The following is a 19,472-nucleotide window of genomic DNA, read 5'->3' on the forward strand; positions in this document are numbered from 1 at the left end:
TTTGTTTGTGTATGCATTATTTGGAGACTTACCCCACAAAGGCAGCAGCAGTCTTACTGTTGGTGTGCAGTTCAGCTGCCCCAGGGGTGAGAGGGGGGTACGGGGAGCGGGCCGGGTCAGCCAGGGGTGGCGGGGTGGCAGGGAGCAGACTGGGGTTGGATGGTGTGTGGGGGTAAACAGGATTGCAGGGTGGGGGGTTGGACACGTTTGGAGGAGGGCAGGGATGGGGGTGGGCAGGGTTGTGGGCAAGCAGGCGGCTGGGGTGGAGATATTGAATAGAGACTTACAGGAAGAAGAGTGTATAGTCCAGGTAACTGTGCAGTCAGTGGACGAATGGTCAGTGGAAACAGAGATTTTAAGGAAGGGAAAGGAGAAGTCAGAGATGAATCACACTCAACACCTCCTACATCTCCATGACACCATTCCCATGCAATTACAGAAGATGGGGATGGGCGTGGTGGGGGGGGGACAGGGTTGGGGGCAGACTGGGGGCGGGGTGGAGGCAGACGGGGCTGGGGCAGACAGAGGGACAGGGTTGGGGGTAGGTGGGGGTGTGGGGTTGAGGGGGCAGAGGAAGCAGGGTGGGGCAGACAGGGTTAGGGGCAGAGGCTCGCACGCGATGTGCTGCTGCCTAGTCTCCAGAACAGACTTACCAGAAAACTCTGAGCCCCAGTGAAAATCAATTAACCGAATAATCAATTATCCGAACAAAATGGTGCCCACCTACTGCGTTCAGATAACCAAGGTTCCTCTGTATTGGTCACTGTGAACTTGTTTGGGAACAGGTTAAAAAGTAAAGTAGACCAATGTTGAAAAATTTGTTTTTCATCAAGTAAGAATATTTGTGTTATATGTTAACTAGGATAGTATTATAACTTGAGATATTTAATGGCAACTTTAATTAAAATGCTTGTGTATTCAGCTGTTGCACAAAGAAGACAATCTTGAGAAAGTGAAGAAAGAGCTTTTTGCTGTGACAGAAGAAACAAACCAACGTGCAGTGCAGCTCCTCAACAGTGCTGCAGAGAAGCAGAAGCTAGAAGCAGACCTGACTGACCTCCGTGAGAAACACAATATAGCACAACAAGAGGTAACATTAATTCATAACTATAAAATCCACATCTAGAATTTTTAGGGCTATGTTCTGTTTCTATCAGAGTTGAGAGTGGGATGCTGAAAGAGTACAGCAGATCAGGCAGGACCGAGGAGCAGGAGAATCAATTTTTCGGGCAAGAGCTCTTCATCCTGAAGAAGGGCTCTTGCCCGAAATGTCAATTCTTCTGTTTCTCGGATGCTGCCTGTGTGCTTTTCCAGTATCCCACTCTTGACTCTGATCTCCAGTATCTGCAGTCCCCACTTTCTCCTGTTTCTGTCACTCAATTTTCTTTGCTATCCTGCTAATCTCCAGACTGCTCTTTTCTGCTAGTAACTAATTTTACTAAAAGACACTTGTAACCTAAACTGTTGAACTTTATGTAAGTCTTTCAGCTTTAATCCTTTCACCAGCGATTAGAAGTGAGGGAAGGGGAAGACATTGCAATTAGCTGGGAAGAAGGGAAACATGCATAGAAACTATAGTGTAATGGTTGTGTTATTTGATACCAATCTCAAGACCAGGACTACAGACTCAGACCATAAGTCTAAGACCAACCATGGAAGCTAATTAGTTTCAATTCATTGAATTAAATAAGTCTAGAATAATAAAGCTAGGATCAAAATGCTAGCCATTTTCACAGAAATCGATTTGGTTATCTAATGACCTCAAGGAAGAAAATCTGTTGTTCTTACTCATTCAAGCTGACATGTAATTCCAGATCTACAGCAATCTAGTTGACACTTGACTTCCATATGAAATATCCAGTAAAGCTCTAAAATCTATCAAATATCTTTGAGTAAAGCCAATAAAAAGAAAACCAGATGTATCATTTGATATTGACCTAGATACTGCACATGACAAAGGTGGACCTAGCCCAATTAACCATGCATACTCCTCCTGACTAATATCTGGAATCCTGTGCCAAAATTAAAAGTGTTGACTCAAAGACTAGTCACGCAAAAACCTGATTTAATCATGCTCACAAATTCTGTCTTTCTCTGAATGTCCTGTAGTCCTCCGTCACTATCCACCAACGTGATGCATCCACCAGACATTTGCCCAGATGACATCAGGCCAAAAGTGAGCAAGGAAATCTCCTGCTGATTGTGGACTCGCATGCATTTAGAATGGGTGATAAATACTGGTCATGCCAGTCCTCCTTATCTTCCACTAATGAATATAATAAATGGTAATAAGGCAAGAGTGAAACCCCAGTGAGCAATGGAGAGATACACCTTCTGTAATTGCATGGGAATGGTGCCATGGAGATGTAGGAGGTGTTGAGAGTGATTCATCTCTGACTTCTCCTTTCCCTTCCTTGAAATCTCCGTTTCCATTTCTGGGGATAGGCTGGCTACTAAAATCCACCATTCGTCCACTGACTGCACAGTTACCTGGACTATACACTCCTCTTCTGTAAGTCTCTATTCGATATCTCAGTTTCTCCCTCTCCATTGTATCTGTTCTGATCATGCCAGCTTCCATTGTCATCAGAAAGGCTGGAATTTGTTACTCATCTCTAATTGCCCTTTAACTGATTGGCATGCTAGGCTACTTCAGAATCAATCATAGTTCTGTGGGTCTGGATTCACATGTGGACTAGATCAGGTAAAGATGGCAGATTTCCTTCTCACAAGAGCATTAGTGAACCAAATGGGTCTTTTAACGATTGTAATAGTTACCATGAAGCTAGCTTTCTTAATTCCAGATTTTATTGAATTACAGTTTCACCAGCTGACATGGTGGAATTTAAACCTGTGTTTCGAGAACATTAAGTGTGGTGCTCTGAATTATCAGTCGAGTGGAATTACCACAACCTGTCCTACATTAAATTTTAAAAAAACTTGTTTTTTTTAATGCATCTTTCACATCTTCAAAATGTCCTGAAGCATTTCATAGTCAATGAATTATTTTCACATGTAATTGTCATTAAAACCAATTTGCAAGGCTCCACAACCAGCAATAAGATAAATGACTAGCTAATCTGTTTGATGATGATAATTGAAAATTACTTTTTAAAATTATTCTAGGACTAAATTTGATGCCTTAATAATAGTGTAAATTTGATGCAAATATGCTCACCTATAATTGATTTTAAACATTATGTAAATATCATGTGAGAAGTTAGGGTTCGGAGCCCCAAAAGTACCTACTTTAGTGCCAGTTAGTCGGATTCACCAAGTATGTCATGACCAAGTGAAATTTCTCAGTGATTAGAATTTCATGAGGGATGAAGTCATAAGGGGTTTTGATAAGTCTTCAAATGGAATGATTGTGGAGTGTTCCATTTGTAAAACATTAGTTTGTTTCCAGAAAAGGGAAAAAAATGGCTTGTTAAGTATTTTGTAACTGTTGTAAGCAAATAAGCAGCTGCAATGATGTCAGTCTGTAATTGTTGAGTCATACCTAGGGAAATATAATTTTAATTTCCATTGATATCTCACTGCACAAGTTTTATAATTTTTTACAGGACACTTAGAAAGACAGTTAAAAGTAAATATATTAACTATTGTTTTTATTTCATTCTTTAGTAGTTAACAAGATCAACCTAAAACAAAATGAGTAAAGTGGACTGATAAAATTTCATTAACGGCTTTTCTACCGAGAAGTAGTTCATCTTAAATTTATGAGTACGAGTCTACAAAGAAGTCCAGATTACCCAATTTAATATTATGACTTTGGAGTTCTAGAATAGAATGTTGGTGCTTATTAAACTTCACAAAGATTTTTAACTGGTCTAAACATGTTTTGAGCTCTTAGACCAGAATGTTATCGTAAACCTAGCTCCTTATTTCATTAAACAGCATTGCATTTCTTTGCTATATGACAGGTCAACAGCAGGGGTCAGGCTGTTTTGAAGCTGAAAACAGACTTGAAGACTGCAGAGGAAAATTTCAGAAGTGCAAAGGAGGAAGTAAGTGTTGTAAGAAGAATTGCTTTTAACTTTGACTTATGTTACTTTTTTGAAGAACCAAAGATTGAGCACACTTCTAATACTTTTTAGTTATTTGAGAAAGGTACTTATTCATGAAGGACACCATGTATTTCTTAGAATGAACAATTTATCCTGACTACCAGTGTGCAGTCACACTATAATGCCCCATGTCTATTTCTTCCATTATCCAAAAGTCACATTTATGAATATTGTCCTGAAATGAGACCAAGAAAAATCAACCTGTTGATCCACTTTATACAGAAACACAACTAGAGTAACATTTACTATTTTAATGTTTTGATGTCATCTGTTATAAATCTGCTTGTTAACTCTATAAATATTTTTTGTGGTTTGCAATTAAGCTAAGCAGGGGATTTCACTTGCTTTGTGCTGAATCTTGGCCAGACATCCATCAAATTCTGTGTTTATCCTTTGTTATTTGGACATAAAACGAAAGATTTGGCCATTGACTTATCCTCACATCTCCATATGTAGATTGAATGGCCAGCTGAACTACTAGTTAAAATGTGCTACCAATCCTACTCAGATTAGAGAGCCTGAGAATGAATATAAACACAAGAAATTAACAGTTTGAAGACCAAATGGTGCAGTGAAGCCTGTTCCATTTTGCCATAGTGCAACTTAACATGCCAGATTGAATTTTACCAATTTCAGAGAGCTTAATGGACATTTTCTCTTTGAACTCTAGGCGGTTACCTCACAAAATTTTCCATTGTTACCCACTTAAGAATATGTAGTGCTGTAGCAACATCAGTTGAAAATGTTGCTGTTTAGTCAGCAACAGGAAAAGTGCAGAATAAAACAAACAAGAAAGCTACATTTGTTTCTGGGAATAAACAGGGACTGATTACTTTCAAACCGCAAAAATGACAAGTAAATGAATGCTGACTCATCCAATTCACATTTATTAGAAATGAGTGTCAGTTAAGTTTTGTCTGGTTTGTTGCACCCAGTGCTGCATTAGCACCACTCCATTATGTTGAAGGTGCTGCTTAAAGTTCTCATTTTTCTTCTCAGAAAACTGATTTTTCTCTCCTAGCTCTTCAGAGTTCACCAATTTCTCTTTGCTTATTTTAGTTCAGCAGTCCACAATGTATGCTCTTTCTGGAATGTACTGCAGTCCCCCACCCTCTTATCTTTCCTTAGATAAAGGAACCAAACTAATCACAGCTGTGGTATGATTAATGCCTTGTACAGTTTTAGTAAACTTCCCTATTTTCATACTCCACTCCCTTTGAAGTAAAGGTTCTATTCCATTTGCCTTCCCTTTTACCAGCTGAACTTGAACGCGAATTTTATTTTGTGATTCCTGCACAAGGACTCCCAAATCCCTTAAATCTGTTGCTTTCTGCAGTATTTAACCATTTAAATAATATTCAGCTCCTCTATTCTTCCTGCTAAAGTACATAATATCATATTTTCCCACATTATCATTAACAAGTTTTTGTTAACTCACTAAAAATCTTTCTATATTTTTCAGCAAACTCTTTGAATCATCCGTCCCATTTTCCTTCCCACGTATTTTTAGGTCAACCACATATTTTTAAGTTTAAGTTATTTTAAGTTAGATTCCCTACAGTGTGGAAACAGGCCCTTCGGCCCAACAAGTCCACACTGACCCTCTGAAGAGTAACCTACCCAGATCCATTTTCCTCTGACGAATGCACCTAACACTATGGGCAATTTAGCATAGCCAATTCACCTTCCACATCTTTGGACTGTGGGAGGAAACCCACGCAGACACAGAGAATGTGCAAACTCCATACAGACAGTCGCCCAAGGCTGGAATCAAACCTGGGACCCTAATGTTGTGAGGCAGCAGTGCTATCCATATAATCCATTATACACTATAGCACACTAGCTTTCATGATTTGGAGATGCTGGTGCTTGACTGGAGTGTACAAAGATAAAAATCACACAACACCAGGTTATAGTCCAACAGGTTTATTTGGAAGCAATAGCTTTTGGAGCACTGCTTCTCTATCAGGTGGTTGAAGGAACAGCACTCTGAAAGCTAGTGCTTCCAAATAAACTTATTGGACTATCACCTGTTGTTGTGTGATTTTTAGCATTTGATTTCTTCATCCAAGCCATTACAATGCATTGTAAATAATTGTAGCCCAGTCTCATAAAATTTTAGTATCACTTTGATGGTCAACAGGACAGCATGGCCTCCCACCCTTCAGGTTACAGTAGCATTTCCTGTTTCAAGGATACGTATGTCCGATCAGCATGCTGCAGCCTTTCACTGAAGGCTAAAGCCTAAAGCCTTTATAAACCTCCAGTTTTGGAAGACGCTACTAGGCACAGACCTTGGAGATTCCTGCAACCAAAAACAAAATTAAACAGAATGCTGGTTACAAGTCCTGCTCCAACAGATGGTACGATTCATAGAATCCCTACAGTGTGGAAGCAGGTGATTCGGTCCACTGAGTCCAAAGAATATCTCACCCTGACACAGCCCCTGACTCAATCCCTATAACCTTGCATTTCCCTTGGCTAATCCATCTAGCCATCACATCCCTGGACACTATGAGCAATTTAACATGGCCAATTCACCTAACCTGCACATCTTTGGACTGTGGGAGGAAACTGAAGCACCAAAGGAAATCTGCACAGAAACGGGGAGAATGGCTATGTGGAGTTTGCACAATCACCTAAGAATAGAATCGAACCTGGGTCTCGGATGTCGTGAGGCAGTAGTGCTAAACACTGAGCCACCCTGCTGCCCTCCGTAACTGTATCCCAGGACATCTTTGGTTTCTGTTGGAAACGTGCCTTGCTTTTCTGGAGAAAATGGCATTGATAGCCATAGACTCGGGGTCTCCTGTAACTGCTCCGTATCCTGAGAGGACCTTCAGCTGCAACTTCTTCAAGTAGAAACTGTTCAGCAGCCCCTGAAGGTTGCTGCTGTCCCACACTTACTGGCATACTTATTCCTTCTCAAGTTACCTTCACAGAGTTTCAAGAAGTACAGGATGGCTGGTTCACTTTTATGAAAAGTCCAATGCTTATTAGTTAACAGTCACAGCTCACAGCAACCACTGAAGGAAAGAGAATCTGATTTTCTTCAGCTTTAAAGGAGCGTTTACTGCAGAGACCAGGGAGAGCTCCTGAGCTGGTGTTGTCTAAAGGCTTCTCACCATTCTATTCCCAGTCCCAAGCTGTCCAGCTACATGAGAATCAATCCGTAGTAATTAGCACACAGAAGGCTTTTGTCATTGATAACTAATCACTAGTCCACAAATCATTCAGCTCCTTGCTGATGGCTGATTCTTCATTCATACACAGTGTTGGCTCAAACTCATAGAACATCGAACATAGAACATAGAAGGATACAGCGCAGTACAGGCCCTTCGGCCCTCGATGTTGCGCCGACCGAATCCTACCTAACCTATACTAGCCCAATAACTTCCAAATGCCTATCCAATGCCCGCTTAAATGACCATAAAGAAGGAGAGTTCACCACTGATACGGGCAGGGCATTCCATGAACTCACAACCCGCTGTGTGAAGAATCTACCCCTAACATCTGTCCTATACCTACCACCCCTTAATTTAAAGCTATGTCCCCTAGTAACACCTGACTCCATTAGCGGTAAAAGGTTCTTAGTATCTACCCTATCTAAACCCCTAATCATCTTATACACTTCTATCAGATCTCCCCTAAACCTTCTCTTCTCCAATGAGAACAGCCCCAAGTGCCTCAGCCTTTCCTCATAAGATTTTCCTACCATTCCAGGCAACATCCTGGTAAACCTCCTCTGCACTCGTTCTAATGCTTCCACATCCTTCCTATAGTATGGCGACCAAAACTGCACACAATACTCCAGATGAGGCCTCACCAGAGTCTTATACAACTGCAACATGACCTCAGGACTCCGGAACTCAATTCCTCTGCCAATAAAGCCCAGTACACCATATGCCTTCCTCACAGCACTATTTACCTGGGTGGCAACTTTCAGAGATCTATGTACATAGACACCAAGATCCCTCTGCTCATCCACACTACCAAGTAGCCTACCATTAGCCCAGTAATCCATCATCTTGTTATTCCTACCAAAGTGAACGACTTCGCACTTAGCTACATTGAATTCCATTTGCCACATTTCCGCCCAGCTCTGCAACTTATCTATATCCCGCTGTAACCTACCACTTCCTTCCTCACTATCCACAACTCCACCGACTTTTGTGTCATCCGCAAACTTGCTTACCCAGCTTTCAAGTCCTTCCTCTAGATCATTTATAAAGATAACAAAAAGCAATGGTCCCAAAACAGATCCTTGTGGTACACCGCTAGTAACTGCGCTCCAAGATGAACATAATCCATCAACTACTACCCTCTGTCTCCTTCCAGCCAGCCAATTCCTAATCCAAACCTCTAATGTATCCTCAATGCCATACCTCCGAAGTTTTAGCATTAGCCTACCATGGGGAACCTTATCGAACGCCTTACTAAAATCCATATACACAACATCTACTGCTTTACCCTCATCCACTTCCTTAGTCTTGTAAACTACACTTCAACAATTGCTTGAATGTGCAGCTGTGTGAATGGTGCTTGCAATGAGTAACAAAAATAGAAGTTGCTAGAAAAGCTAAACAAATCTGGCAGCATCTGTAAAGCAAAATCAGAGTTAACGTTTCAGTTTCAGTGAACCTTCCTCAGGATGCAGAATGCTTGCAGTGAGTGTCAGGTTATTTGCTTTTGCGACCTGCATTAATCCTTCAATAATCCTTGGTTTCTCAAACAGTTTTTTTTAATTGTTCTTCACAGTTAAAACTACAGAAAAGTAAAAGGTCTTTACATGTGTGGTCACCTTCTAAGTACTTTCATGCACATCTCCAATCTGCTCACAGGGTGCTTCTGTGCTTCAGTACTGCACATCATGCTGCGCTGCCAACTATCATTGTGGGAGTGAAGAAAGCGAGGGGTGTGAAGGCTGGAGTAATGTTTTCTATTTTAGATTAATTTTGGCCACAGGGCTGCAGAGCTGAGGAAGACTTTCTGTCTAGACCCCCTCAGGAACGAACAACCTCCAAAGTTCTTGGTACAATTCCCAATCAAGTCTGTGTCCCCATTCTAAAAAATGGGAAGTGCACACAGCTGTATTTAGGGGCCTGATTATGGAGCCAGAATTTCTCCTGCCTCTGTACATGACCCAGGAATGAAAATCTGTACCTTAGTCTCTTAAGTCCCAGATATGGTGTTGAGAATATCATGCTTTATAAATAGACACCAAGATAGAATTATGTTAGTAATTTGAAGGATACAAAGTCAGCATGCTGCCTGGATGTAAGTCAAATGTCATAATATGGATTGATGGGGGAAAGGTACATGGGAAGCCATTGTAGGATTGGATTTCAATGTTCTCCTAAAAGTTAACCCTGAGTGAGTTTTGAGCAGAATTGTAGCTTGGTTGAGGTTCTGGATGTAGATTTGCTCACTGAGCTGGAAGGTTTGTTTTCAGACGTTTCGTCACTATACCAGGTAGCATCTTTAGTGAGCCTCTAAATGGAGCACTGGTGGTATAGCCCGCTCTCTATTTATGTGTTTGGGTTTCCTTGGGTTAGTGATGTCATTTCCTGTGGTGATGGCATTTCCTAGAGTGAATGCATTTCCTGTTCTTTTTCTTAGGGGATGGTAAATGGAATCCAAGTCAATATTTGTTGATAGAGTTCCAGCTTCTAGGAATTTTCGTGCGAGCTTCTGTTTGGCTTGTCCTTGGATGGCTATATTGTCCCAGTCGAAGTGGTGTCCTCATCCATATGTATGGATACTAGTGACAGTGGGTCATGTCTTTTTGTGGCTAGTTGATGTTCATATATCCTGGTGGCTTGTTTTTGTTTGCCTGATGGTCCAATATATTGTTTGTTACAGTTCTTGCAAGGTATTTTGTAAATGACATTAGTTTTGCTTGTTGTCTGTATAGGGTCTTTCAAGTTCATTAGCTGCTGTTTTAGTGTGTTGCTGGGTTTGTGGTTTACCATGATGCCAAGGGTTCTGAGTAGTCTGGCAGTCATTTTCAAGATACATTTGATGTAGGGGAGAGTGGCTAGGATTTCTGGACATGTTTTGTATACTTTAGGTTTGTTGCTGAGAAATCGGTGGACTGTGTTCATTGGGTACCCGTTCTTATTGAGTACACTGTAGAGGTGATTTTCTTCGACTCTTCGTAATTCCTCTGTGCTGCAGTGTGTGGTGGCTCGTTTTCCTGGAAGAACTCCTAGAAGCCTGGCATTCCATCCGGAACTTCATCAACAAACACATTGACTTGGATCCCATTTTCCATCCCCTGAGAAAAAGAACAGGAAGTGCGTTCACCATAGGAAATGCTGTCACCACAGGAAATGGCATCACCAACCCAAGGAAAACCAAACACATAAATAGAGAGCGGGCTATACCACCAGTGCTTCATTTAGAGGCTCACTAAAGATGTTAACTAGTATGGTGACAGAACATCTGAAAATGAACCTTCCAGCTCAGCTTCTAACCCACATCCAAGATATCCCTGAATGTCATGGACAAGTCAGTCTGCCAGAATGGGAGACAGTGAGGAACAGATACAGCCAGTAAATGTCATTTATGAGGAATAATTAATAATTCATATTTCTTTCTGTTCTGTAGCTCGCATTCCAGAAAACAGAAATAGTTCATTTGAAGACAGAGATAAACAGTCTGCTGACGGAAGTACAGGACTTACGTGATGCTTGCAAAGAACGTGATAAGAAAATGAGTCAACAGGAGCAATCTATACTGAACCTGCAGCATGAGCTAAAAATCAGTAACCAACAGGTGAGAGACAATGTTTTGCATGAGACGGAAGATAAGACCCTTAACTAAATCACAGTGGTTGTTTTTTTTCTGAAGAGTAAATGTATGACTTAGAACTGAAGTCAATATCGTATCATGTAATTTTCATAATGTATTTTCAGATCTTTTTCTCTTAGAGTAATGCCATAGTTCCTGAAGAATTTGAGCATGAGAAAATTGCCACATGATAACTACAGACAGAGAGATAGAGAGAAAAATGAAATCAACGTAATTAAGGGTTCCTTGATCTAGTTTATTTTTAATAATTTGGAGGTGCCGGTGTTGGACTGGGGTGGACAAAGTTAACAATCCCACAACACTGGCTTTCAGAGCACTGCTTCTTCGTCAGGTGGTTGTGGAGTATAATATTATAAAAAAAGTTCTGAGATTTACATATAAAAGAACTGAAATGAACATGGTCATTCTAAAAGATGAGAGACTTAACAAGCTATCCAGATCTTTATCAATATATAATTTCAGTTGCATCACACTGTAAACTTTTGCTATAATTTCTGTGTCTTACAATCTTATACTCCACAACAACCTATGAAGGAGTAGCACTCCAAAAGCTAGTGCCTCCAAATAAACTTGTTGGACTATAACCTAGTGTTGTATGATTTTTAACTTTATTTTTAATGACATTCATGTGCACCCCCATTTATAATAAATCTTTAATTATGTTGTTTTTTTGATGGGATTGGGTTTGCTACCAAGCTGAAATTTGCATTTCAACAATTCCTTGAATGTACAGCTATGTAAACGGTGCTTGCAATGAGTAACAAAAACAGAAGCGAACAGTGGAACAAGCTTAAGGGACTGAATGGCCTATTCCTATTCCTGTGTTCTTTTGATTTAAAGCATTCAAATAGGTAAAGCATTTTCTTCATTCTTCTTGATGTGCTTTGAAAACACTCCTCAAATGCATTTCTGTCCACCTGTCTTAAGTGAAGTTGCATTCCAGCATTGTTGCACAAATTTGATTCTCAAATTGCCTTACAATCATTGTAGCATTTACTAGACTGTTTGGCCTCTCATCTCCATTCTGGCTGTCTGCAAGGGCACTCCATGAGCTAATCCCATTCCTCCACCCTTACCTTTTGATATGATTATTCATTTCCCTTTTGAAAGCCCAAATTGTACCTGCTTCCACAGGCTCTCAGTGCATTACTGATCCTAACTACTCACTGCATAATTGTGTCCTTTTCCGGAAGTCACCTTTCCTTCTTTTGTCAGTCATCTTAAGTTGTTGTTCCTGGATGTCAACTCATCCACAAATGGGAACAGCTTCCCTATCTAATCTATCTTCACCACTCATGATTTTGAATACCTCAACAAATCTCAATAGACAATAGATTTCTCCTTGATTTCTTCAATTGACCCGCCAAAGTTCCCAACACGCTGAAAAACTTCACTCTTTTATCAATTGAGATGAAATATGCCGATGTTGAAAGCTAAGAGACAAAAAGTCCAGACTTTCCTGTTCCCACCACCAAACATCGCAAAGTGCTTTACAGTCAATAGAACACTTTAGATAAATGTTTCTCAGGACGCTAGGTATGTCTCCCCTCCTCTTCAAAGTAGTGCTGCGATCTTTTACATCCACCTCAGAAGGCATTCAGTTTAACAACTTATCCATTCCAACATATGGAATTTGCCGGACACCATGGTGATCCACAGTGACTATATCTGAAGCAAGCGTTTTCAGTTCGAGCAACCTCAGATCCAAGTTGAGGATCTGCAGTTTGATCTGCAGACATTGTGCAACATCAGAGAGGCAGAAAGTTACCTGGATACTTTGCTCCAGGAGGCGGTCACATCCCTTAAAGTTTAAACTTGGCCTGTGATCAAGGATAGGAAGGTGTAGCTGTAGATCAGAGCTAAGGAGCAGCTCTCATGGAGTCTTGGTCCCTTTCAATTGTCTAACACTTTGAGCAGGTGCAGTGGCTCAGCGGTTAGCATTGCTGCCTCACAGTGTCAGGGACACAGGTTCAATTCCAGCCTCAGACATCTGTTTGGAGTTTGCATGTTCTTCCCATGTCTGCATGGATTTCCTCCACATTCTTCGGTTTTCTTCCATAGTCCAAAGGTATGCAGGTTAGGTGAATAGGCCATAGTGTCCAGGGATATGCAGGCTAGGTGGATTGGCCTTGGAAAATGCAGGGTTACAGGAATAGTGTGTGGCGAGGAGTGAGATGCTATTCAGAGGGTCAATGTAGACTCGATGGGCTGAATGGCCATTGTAGGGATTCTGTGATTATATATTCAGTTTCAAGCTTTGTGGATTGCAGGGAGTGATCTGACCACAAACCATGGTACAGGGAGCCATTCAAGTAGAAGGAGGAAATAGGAATGTAGTAGTAAGGGACATTATAGATAGTGGGATAAATGTGTCCTCTGCAGCCATGAGCATAAGCCTTGAATGTTTCATTGACTGCCCAGTGCCAGGGTTAAAGACTTCTCCTTGAGAGGATCTCTAAGCGGGAAGGGAAGGATCCAGGTATTTGAGGTATTTTCATCCACATTTGTATTGATGATATTGGAAAGGGTGTTCTGCTGAATGATTTTGAACAGTTAAGAGCTAAACTAAACGGTAAGTCTCCAAGATGATAGTTTTAAGATGACTGCCTAAGCCATGGAAAAATTGGCATGGGTTAAATAAAGTCAAGGAATTAAGTGAAATAAGTAAAGGAAAAATGTTAAATACAGCAAACTTTGTTTTAATTGGCACTTTATGAACAGGTTCTTTCGATAAACCGGAAAAAAAATTATATACCTCAAATACCGAACGTTTACTGTATTCCCATGATCTCTGCGATGTCTTAGTCAGTTGAGATGCAACTGAGAAGCTGTCTACTGGAAAGTTTTATTTAAGGCAAAATTGCATTATTATTTAAGTGATTTATGTTGTAAATAAAGTTTATTAATGATGTATATATCTCCTACTTAGTGTGTGTTTTTACATTGATTATGTGGACCCCTTGATCAAGCAGGATATTTGATCAGTTGGCACACTCCTGGATCCATAGGTGCCAGTTAATTAAAGGTTTCCTGTATATGTTTCCAAGATTGGTGTGGGAGGAATGAGTCTCAGTTCTTGGGGCACACGCAGCAGTGCTGGGGTAGAAGGGAGCTGTTCTGGTAACACTGGCTTACTTGAATCATGCTGAAAATAATGTTCTGGCAAATTGAATAACTAGGGCCCAAGAGTGGGCTTTAAACTAATTCAGCAGGAGCAGGATTCAGGACCAGGGTGATGTGGCAGCATTATAGGGTATCTATTTTGACAATAATACCCAAGGTGGGATGAAAAGGAACAGAGAATACAAGAGATAATAAGGTAATGTAAAATAAACAGTACATTAATCATAGGTGACTTTAAGTTGGGTAAATCAAATTGGCAGAGGTAGACACAATGAAGAATTTGTTGAGTGCCATCAGAAGAATGGTTCATGTATTGAATGAACCTCCAAAAGGAGTGATGGATATAGGTACAGTTACAATGTTTAAAAGACATTTGGATAAGTACATGAATAACAAATGTTGGGATGGATATGAGCCAAGTCCAGGCAGGTGGGACTAATTTAGTTGGGATAATGGTCATCATGGACTGATTAGACCAAAGCTTTCTGTGCTATACGACTCTATGACAGTTTTCTAGAACAATGTGTTGTGGATCCAACCAGGGATCAGGCTCCTTAGGGTCTGGTAATGCATAATGAGGTATGTTTGATAAATGATCTCAGAATAAAAGGCCTCTGAGGGAACATTGATCATAACGTGGTAGAATTTAGAACTGAATTTGAGAGTGAGAAAGCTAGATCAGAAACAATTGTGCAAAACTTAAAGAAGGGTAATCTTATAGGAATGAGGGCAGAGTTGACTGGAGTAGACAAGGAAAGGAGTTTAACAGAATAAAAGTTCGATAAACAATGTCAGACATTGAAAAATAATTCATGATACCTGGCAATGAAATATCTCAATGTGGAAAAAGGGTTTGAGGGAGAGGATAAGCAACCAGGGTGAAACAGGGAATTTAAGGACAGTATCAAATTGAAAGAAAAAGCATGTAATGTAGCAATGATTAATGTAAATCAGAGGATTGAAAAAGTTTTAAAAACTAACAAACATGCCTTAAACAAAAGGGAGAAATTGAACTGTGAGAGAAAACCAGCAAGAAACATGAAAACAGACCGTAAGAGCTTCTTTAAATCGATGAAAAAGAAGCAAGTGACAACAATGAGTGTAAAGTCCTTAGAAAATGAGGCTGTGAAAATAATAACGTGGATCCAGAAAATGGCAGAAAGTTGGAACAAACATTTTTCATCAATCTCCACAGTAGAGGATACAAATTGTGTTCAAAAATAATAAATAACCAAGCAGCTAAGGTGTCAGGGATGGGGGGAATAAGCACAATAACCATCACCAGAAGAAATAATAAGCCACAAGGCTAATAGGTCTCCAGGCCCTAATAGGAAGTAGCTGCAGAGCTAGTGGGTGCACAGGTAGTATCTTCCAAAAATGCCTTGGTTCTAAAACATTTCCAAAGGAATGAAAAACTGTGAATATAACACACTTATTCAAAAAGAAGGAAAACAAAGAATAAGTAACTATACGCCAGTTAGCTTATCGCCCGTCATTGGGAAAATATTAGTCTTTTATAGAAGATAATATAGCAGAGCATTTATAAATGCAAAATAAAGAAGCAGAGTCAACATGGCTTTATGGAAGGAATCCAGACCAGAAAAACCAATGCATTCCTTTGAGGAGGTAACAAACAAATAGATAAAGAAGCGCCAGTGGATGTAATATATTTGGATTTCCAAAAGACATTTGATAAGGTACCACACATTATGCTACTCAATAAAATGAGACCTTGTTATCGGTGGTAGTACTTAAGTGTGGATTGAGGATTGGCTGACAAAAGACAGAAAGTTGGCGATAAAGGGTTTTCAGGATTGCAACGTGCAACTAGCAGAGTACCAGAAGGATCAGGGCTGAGGCTACAATTACTCATAAGATATATCAATAACTTGGATGATGAAAGTTAATGTACTACAGCCAAATTTGTAAATAACACAAAAACAGGTGGTAAAACAAATGGTGATGATAACCTAAGGAGTCTTCAGAAGAATAGAAACATGTCAAATGACTAGGAAAAACTTGACTTGAAATGCAACGTGGGAAAATATGAGGTTATGCACTTTGACTGGAAGAACAGAAAAGCTAAATGTTATTTAAATATGGACTGCAGAAAGCTGCATTTGGGGTGCATGTGCATGAATCATACAAAAAAACTGCCATCCATTCATTGAATAAATGGAGCATTTATCTTGATTTAAAGAGAATGGAGTTTAAATAGGAAGCTGTTACTAAAATTATCAACGCTCTCGTCATAGATTAGTGGAAGTCTCTGAATAGTTTTGATTCCCTTCATTAAGGAAAAATACATTGGCATTGGAAACAGTCCAGAGAAAGTATTTTTTATTCACTTTGTGGGACATAGGCATTGTTGACTGACTAGTATTTATTGCCCATCCCTAGTTACCCACAATTAAATTCCCAGGCAACGGATATTCTGCCAGCTAAGAGCTGCTGGTCAGTCAAAGGCTGGTTACATCTTGTTATAGGTGGATGGAGTATTGGCAGATGGCAACAATGCATCCACCAGAATTCCAGAATCATCACTAGGTTGATCCTGGGTATAGAGGGATTGTCTTATCAGGAGAGACTGAGTAGGTTGATCTTGTAGCCATTGAATTTAGAAGAATGAGAGGAGACTGAATTGAAACATATTAGGGAGCTTGAGAGTAGACACAGAGAGATTGTTTACCCTTATTTGAGAGTGCAGGACCAGAGGAAATAATCTCGGAGTAAAGGGTCACCCAGTTAAGACAAAATTAGAAGGATTTTTTCTCTCTCAGAGGGTACTGAATCAGTAGAACGGCATGGAGGGTTATGCCGTTCTACTGATTCAAGCGTGACTATGTTGGTGCGCTCTTTTCTGTGCATCAGGGAAAGAAGCTTTAAAAAAAAATCTGAGCATAGAGATGAACATGGTCACTTTAACTCTACCCACCTGGAGAAAACCCGGCAACCAATTAAAGTCTCACAACTCATCCCTGGAAAACTGCACTGTTCTCTCATGCTTACCCTCACAACACCAGCAATGTCTTCTTTTCCTGCAAGTGTATGATCTTAATGATGTCATCGTAAACCGGTTGCAGTTTGAGCTGAGGGCCTGAATGAAGAAGACACTGGAGCTTTTCCTTTTGGTGATGAGAGGGGCAAGTATAGCCAGGGTCAAAAGAAACCCTACAGACAAGTATTTTTACTTACTTCTAAAGTCAGGAGAAGTGAAACCAAGGCTTTGTCAGTTTAGTTTGAAATCAAATTGCAATTCTAAAGATTGTATCTTTTCATTTTTCTGTTTTTGATTGTGAATGAAATTGGAACAGGGCTGTTTTAAAAACCAAGGATTATGGAAAGGATTTCTACACTTTTAAAACAAAAGTTACTGAATTTCTTTATGAATAGTGTTTACATTGCTGCTTTGTTCAACCAGCGGAGGAGGTTGTTTACAAGTTGACAGACACCAGGGTATGTTCACAAAGTGAGATTTAGCTTTCAGCAAGGAGCCGATGGGTTTGTGGAGTGGTGGCCTGTTGTCAATGACAAAAGCCATCAGCCTATCAATAATTATGTGGTTGGTTCCTGAGTAGTTGAACAGTTTTGAGTATCAGTGAGATTATCAGAAGCCCTCAGACCTCAAGAAGAGGAGGTAGTGTGTCTGAACAGTAGAAAGTACCTGAATCTTGAAGAAAATCAGTTATCTTCCACCAGTTGCTATAAAATGTTGTTTCTAACCAATTAGTCAGAGACTTTGTAATTTATGAACCAGTCACTCTGTTAAAATAAAATTCCACTTTCTTTTCCAAGAAAGAGATAGATAGAGCTCTTATAGATAAAGGCATCAGGGGGCTGGAGTTGGGGAAGGGGAGGGTTAGGGTGCTGAGTTCATTCATCAGCCATGATTATCTGAATAGTGGAGCAGGCTCGAGGGATCTAATGGCTTATTCCTGGTCCAATTGAATTGAATTGAATTGAATGATCTTTATTTTCACTGAATGAGTGCAGTTTGTAATGTCAAGTTAGATACAGGTTACCTTGGTACAGAATACTTACATGTTTCTTACAGACTTATACAGAGAATCATAAATAAAGTTCAGCATTAGAGCAAGGAATACGGAAGTTTTTTTTTAAAAAGCCTCAATTTTTAGTCTATACACCAAGTCCTTGGGACTCACCTGAACTCACCGTGCCCACACTGGCCTGACCTGGGACTCACCTCTAGGCCTCGCTTGGGCTCACCGCTCCCACAGAAATGTCTCCGGGCCTTACCTGGGCTTCTGGTTCTATATTTCCATGAAAGAGTTGAACAACAGCAAGTCCTGACAAGCAGGAGGATCATATCAGTGAATCCCACGTACAGGGGCCATTTAACTGCCTTCCCAGTTTTTATTCCCTCCACCCATACCACCAGTTTTTTTGTCTGTATGTGTGTGAGTAGGGCAAGTTTTGAAAGGGGATTAGAGTTTTAATTAGTGGGTTTATGTGTCACATTTCATATGGGAGAATGGCTTTCATTATATGAATATTGCCATAGTGCATGGGTTGTACACTGTGGTCCTAAGTCCTTGTTGTCCAGTAGCCACACTTGGGTGAATGAAATACAAATGCACAGAATGCAGGACATCATGACTATGGCCAAGATATTTTGTTTTATTCATTTGTGCAATGTGGGTATCACTGGTTGGACCAGAATTTTTTATTCATCCCTAGTAACACTGGAGACAGGTGGTAATGAACTGTCTTCTTGAACTGCTGCAGTACATGAAGTAATAAGATGAGGAAAGGAGTTCCAGAATTTTGCTCCAGCAACTGTGAAGGATCAGCAATAGATTTCCAAGACAAGGTGGTGAGTGGCTTGGACAGGCATTTGCAGACCATATATTTGCTGCCCTTTCCCTTCTTAATGGAAGTGATTATGGATTTGGAATGTGTTGTCTAAGGAACCTTAGAAACTTTCTATAAGCATCTTGTTGATTGTACACACTGCTGTTACATCGGTGTTGGAGGGAGTGGACGTTTGTGGATGCGGCCAAAAAGACTCTTTAGTGCCTCCAGCCTTGCAGAAGGGTTATTTTTCATATCCTGACGCTGCTTTCTACAGAGGTCAACAAGTTCTATACACTGAACATCAACATAATCCACTAAGGACTTGATTTCAATCTCTGGATAGCTTCTTGTTAGTTGGTTGAAAATGTACTTCGCCATGGTGAGTTTTTGCTGAGGGTTTACTGAAACAAAGATTTATTCTTTGCAGGATTAAAGGTGGGGTGGCACAGTGGCTCAGGGTCCTAGGTTCCATTCCAGCCTTGGGCAACTGTCTGTGTGGAGTTTGCACATTCTCCCCTTGTCTGCATGGAAGGTGCTCCAGTTGCTCCAGTTTCCTCCCACAGTCCAAAGGTGTGCAGGTCAGGTGAATTGGCTATGCTAAATTGGTCATAGTGTTAGGTGCATTAGTCAGAGGGAAATGGGTCTGGGTGG

At 40.4% G+C, this 19,472-nt stretch overlaps 1 protein-coding gene across 1 annotated transcript in view; it reads left to right on the plus strand.

The window, feature by feature from the left end:
- The first annotated feature begins 1,035 nt into the window (after positions 1 to 1,035).
- Positions 1,036 to 19,472, plus strand: part of LOC132824060 (polyamine-modulated factor 1-binding protein 1-like) — a 259,415-nt gene continuing 240,978 nt past the window's right edge. The window contains exons 1-3 of the mRNA XM_060838326.1: positions 1,036 to 1,090; positions 3,927 to 4,010; positions 10,680 to 10,847. Of these exons, the coding sequence (XP_060694309.1) occupies positions 10,785 to 10,847 (63 nt within the window). The 5' untranslated portion in view covers positions 1,036 to 1,090; positions 3,927 to 4,010; positions 10,680 to 10,784. The remainder of the gene's footprint in view (positions 1,091 to 3,926; positions 4,011 to 10,679; positions 10,848 to 19,472) is intronic.

The sequence above is a fragment of the Hemiscyllium ocellatum genome, chromosome 17, assembly GCF_020745735.1.
Source record: "Hemiscyllium ocellatum isolate sHemOce1 chromosome 17, sHemOce1.pat.X.cur, whole genome shotgun sequence".
Lineage (NCBI taxonomy): Eukaryota > Metazoa > Chordata > Chondrichthyes > Orectolobiformes > Hemiscylliidae > Hemiscyllium > Hemiscyllium ocellatum.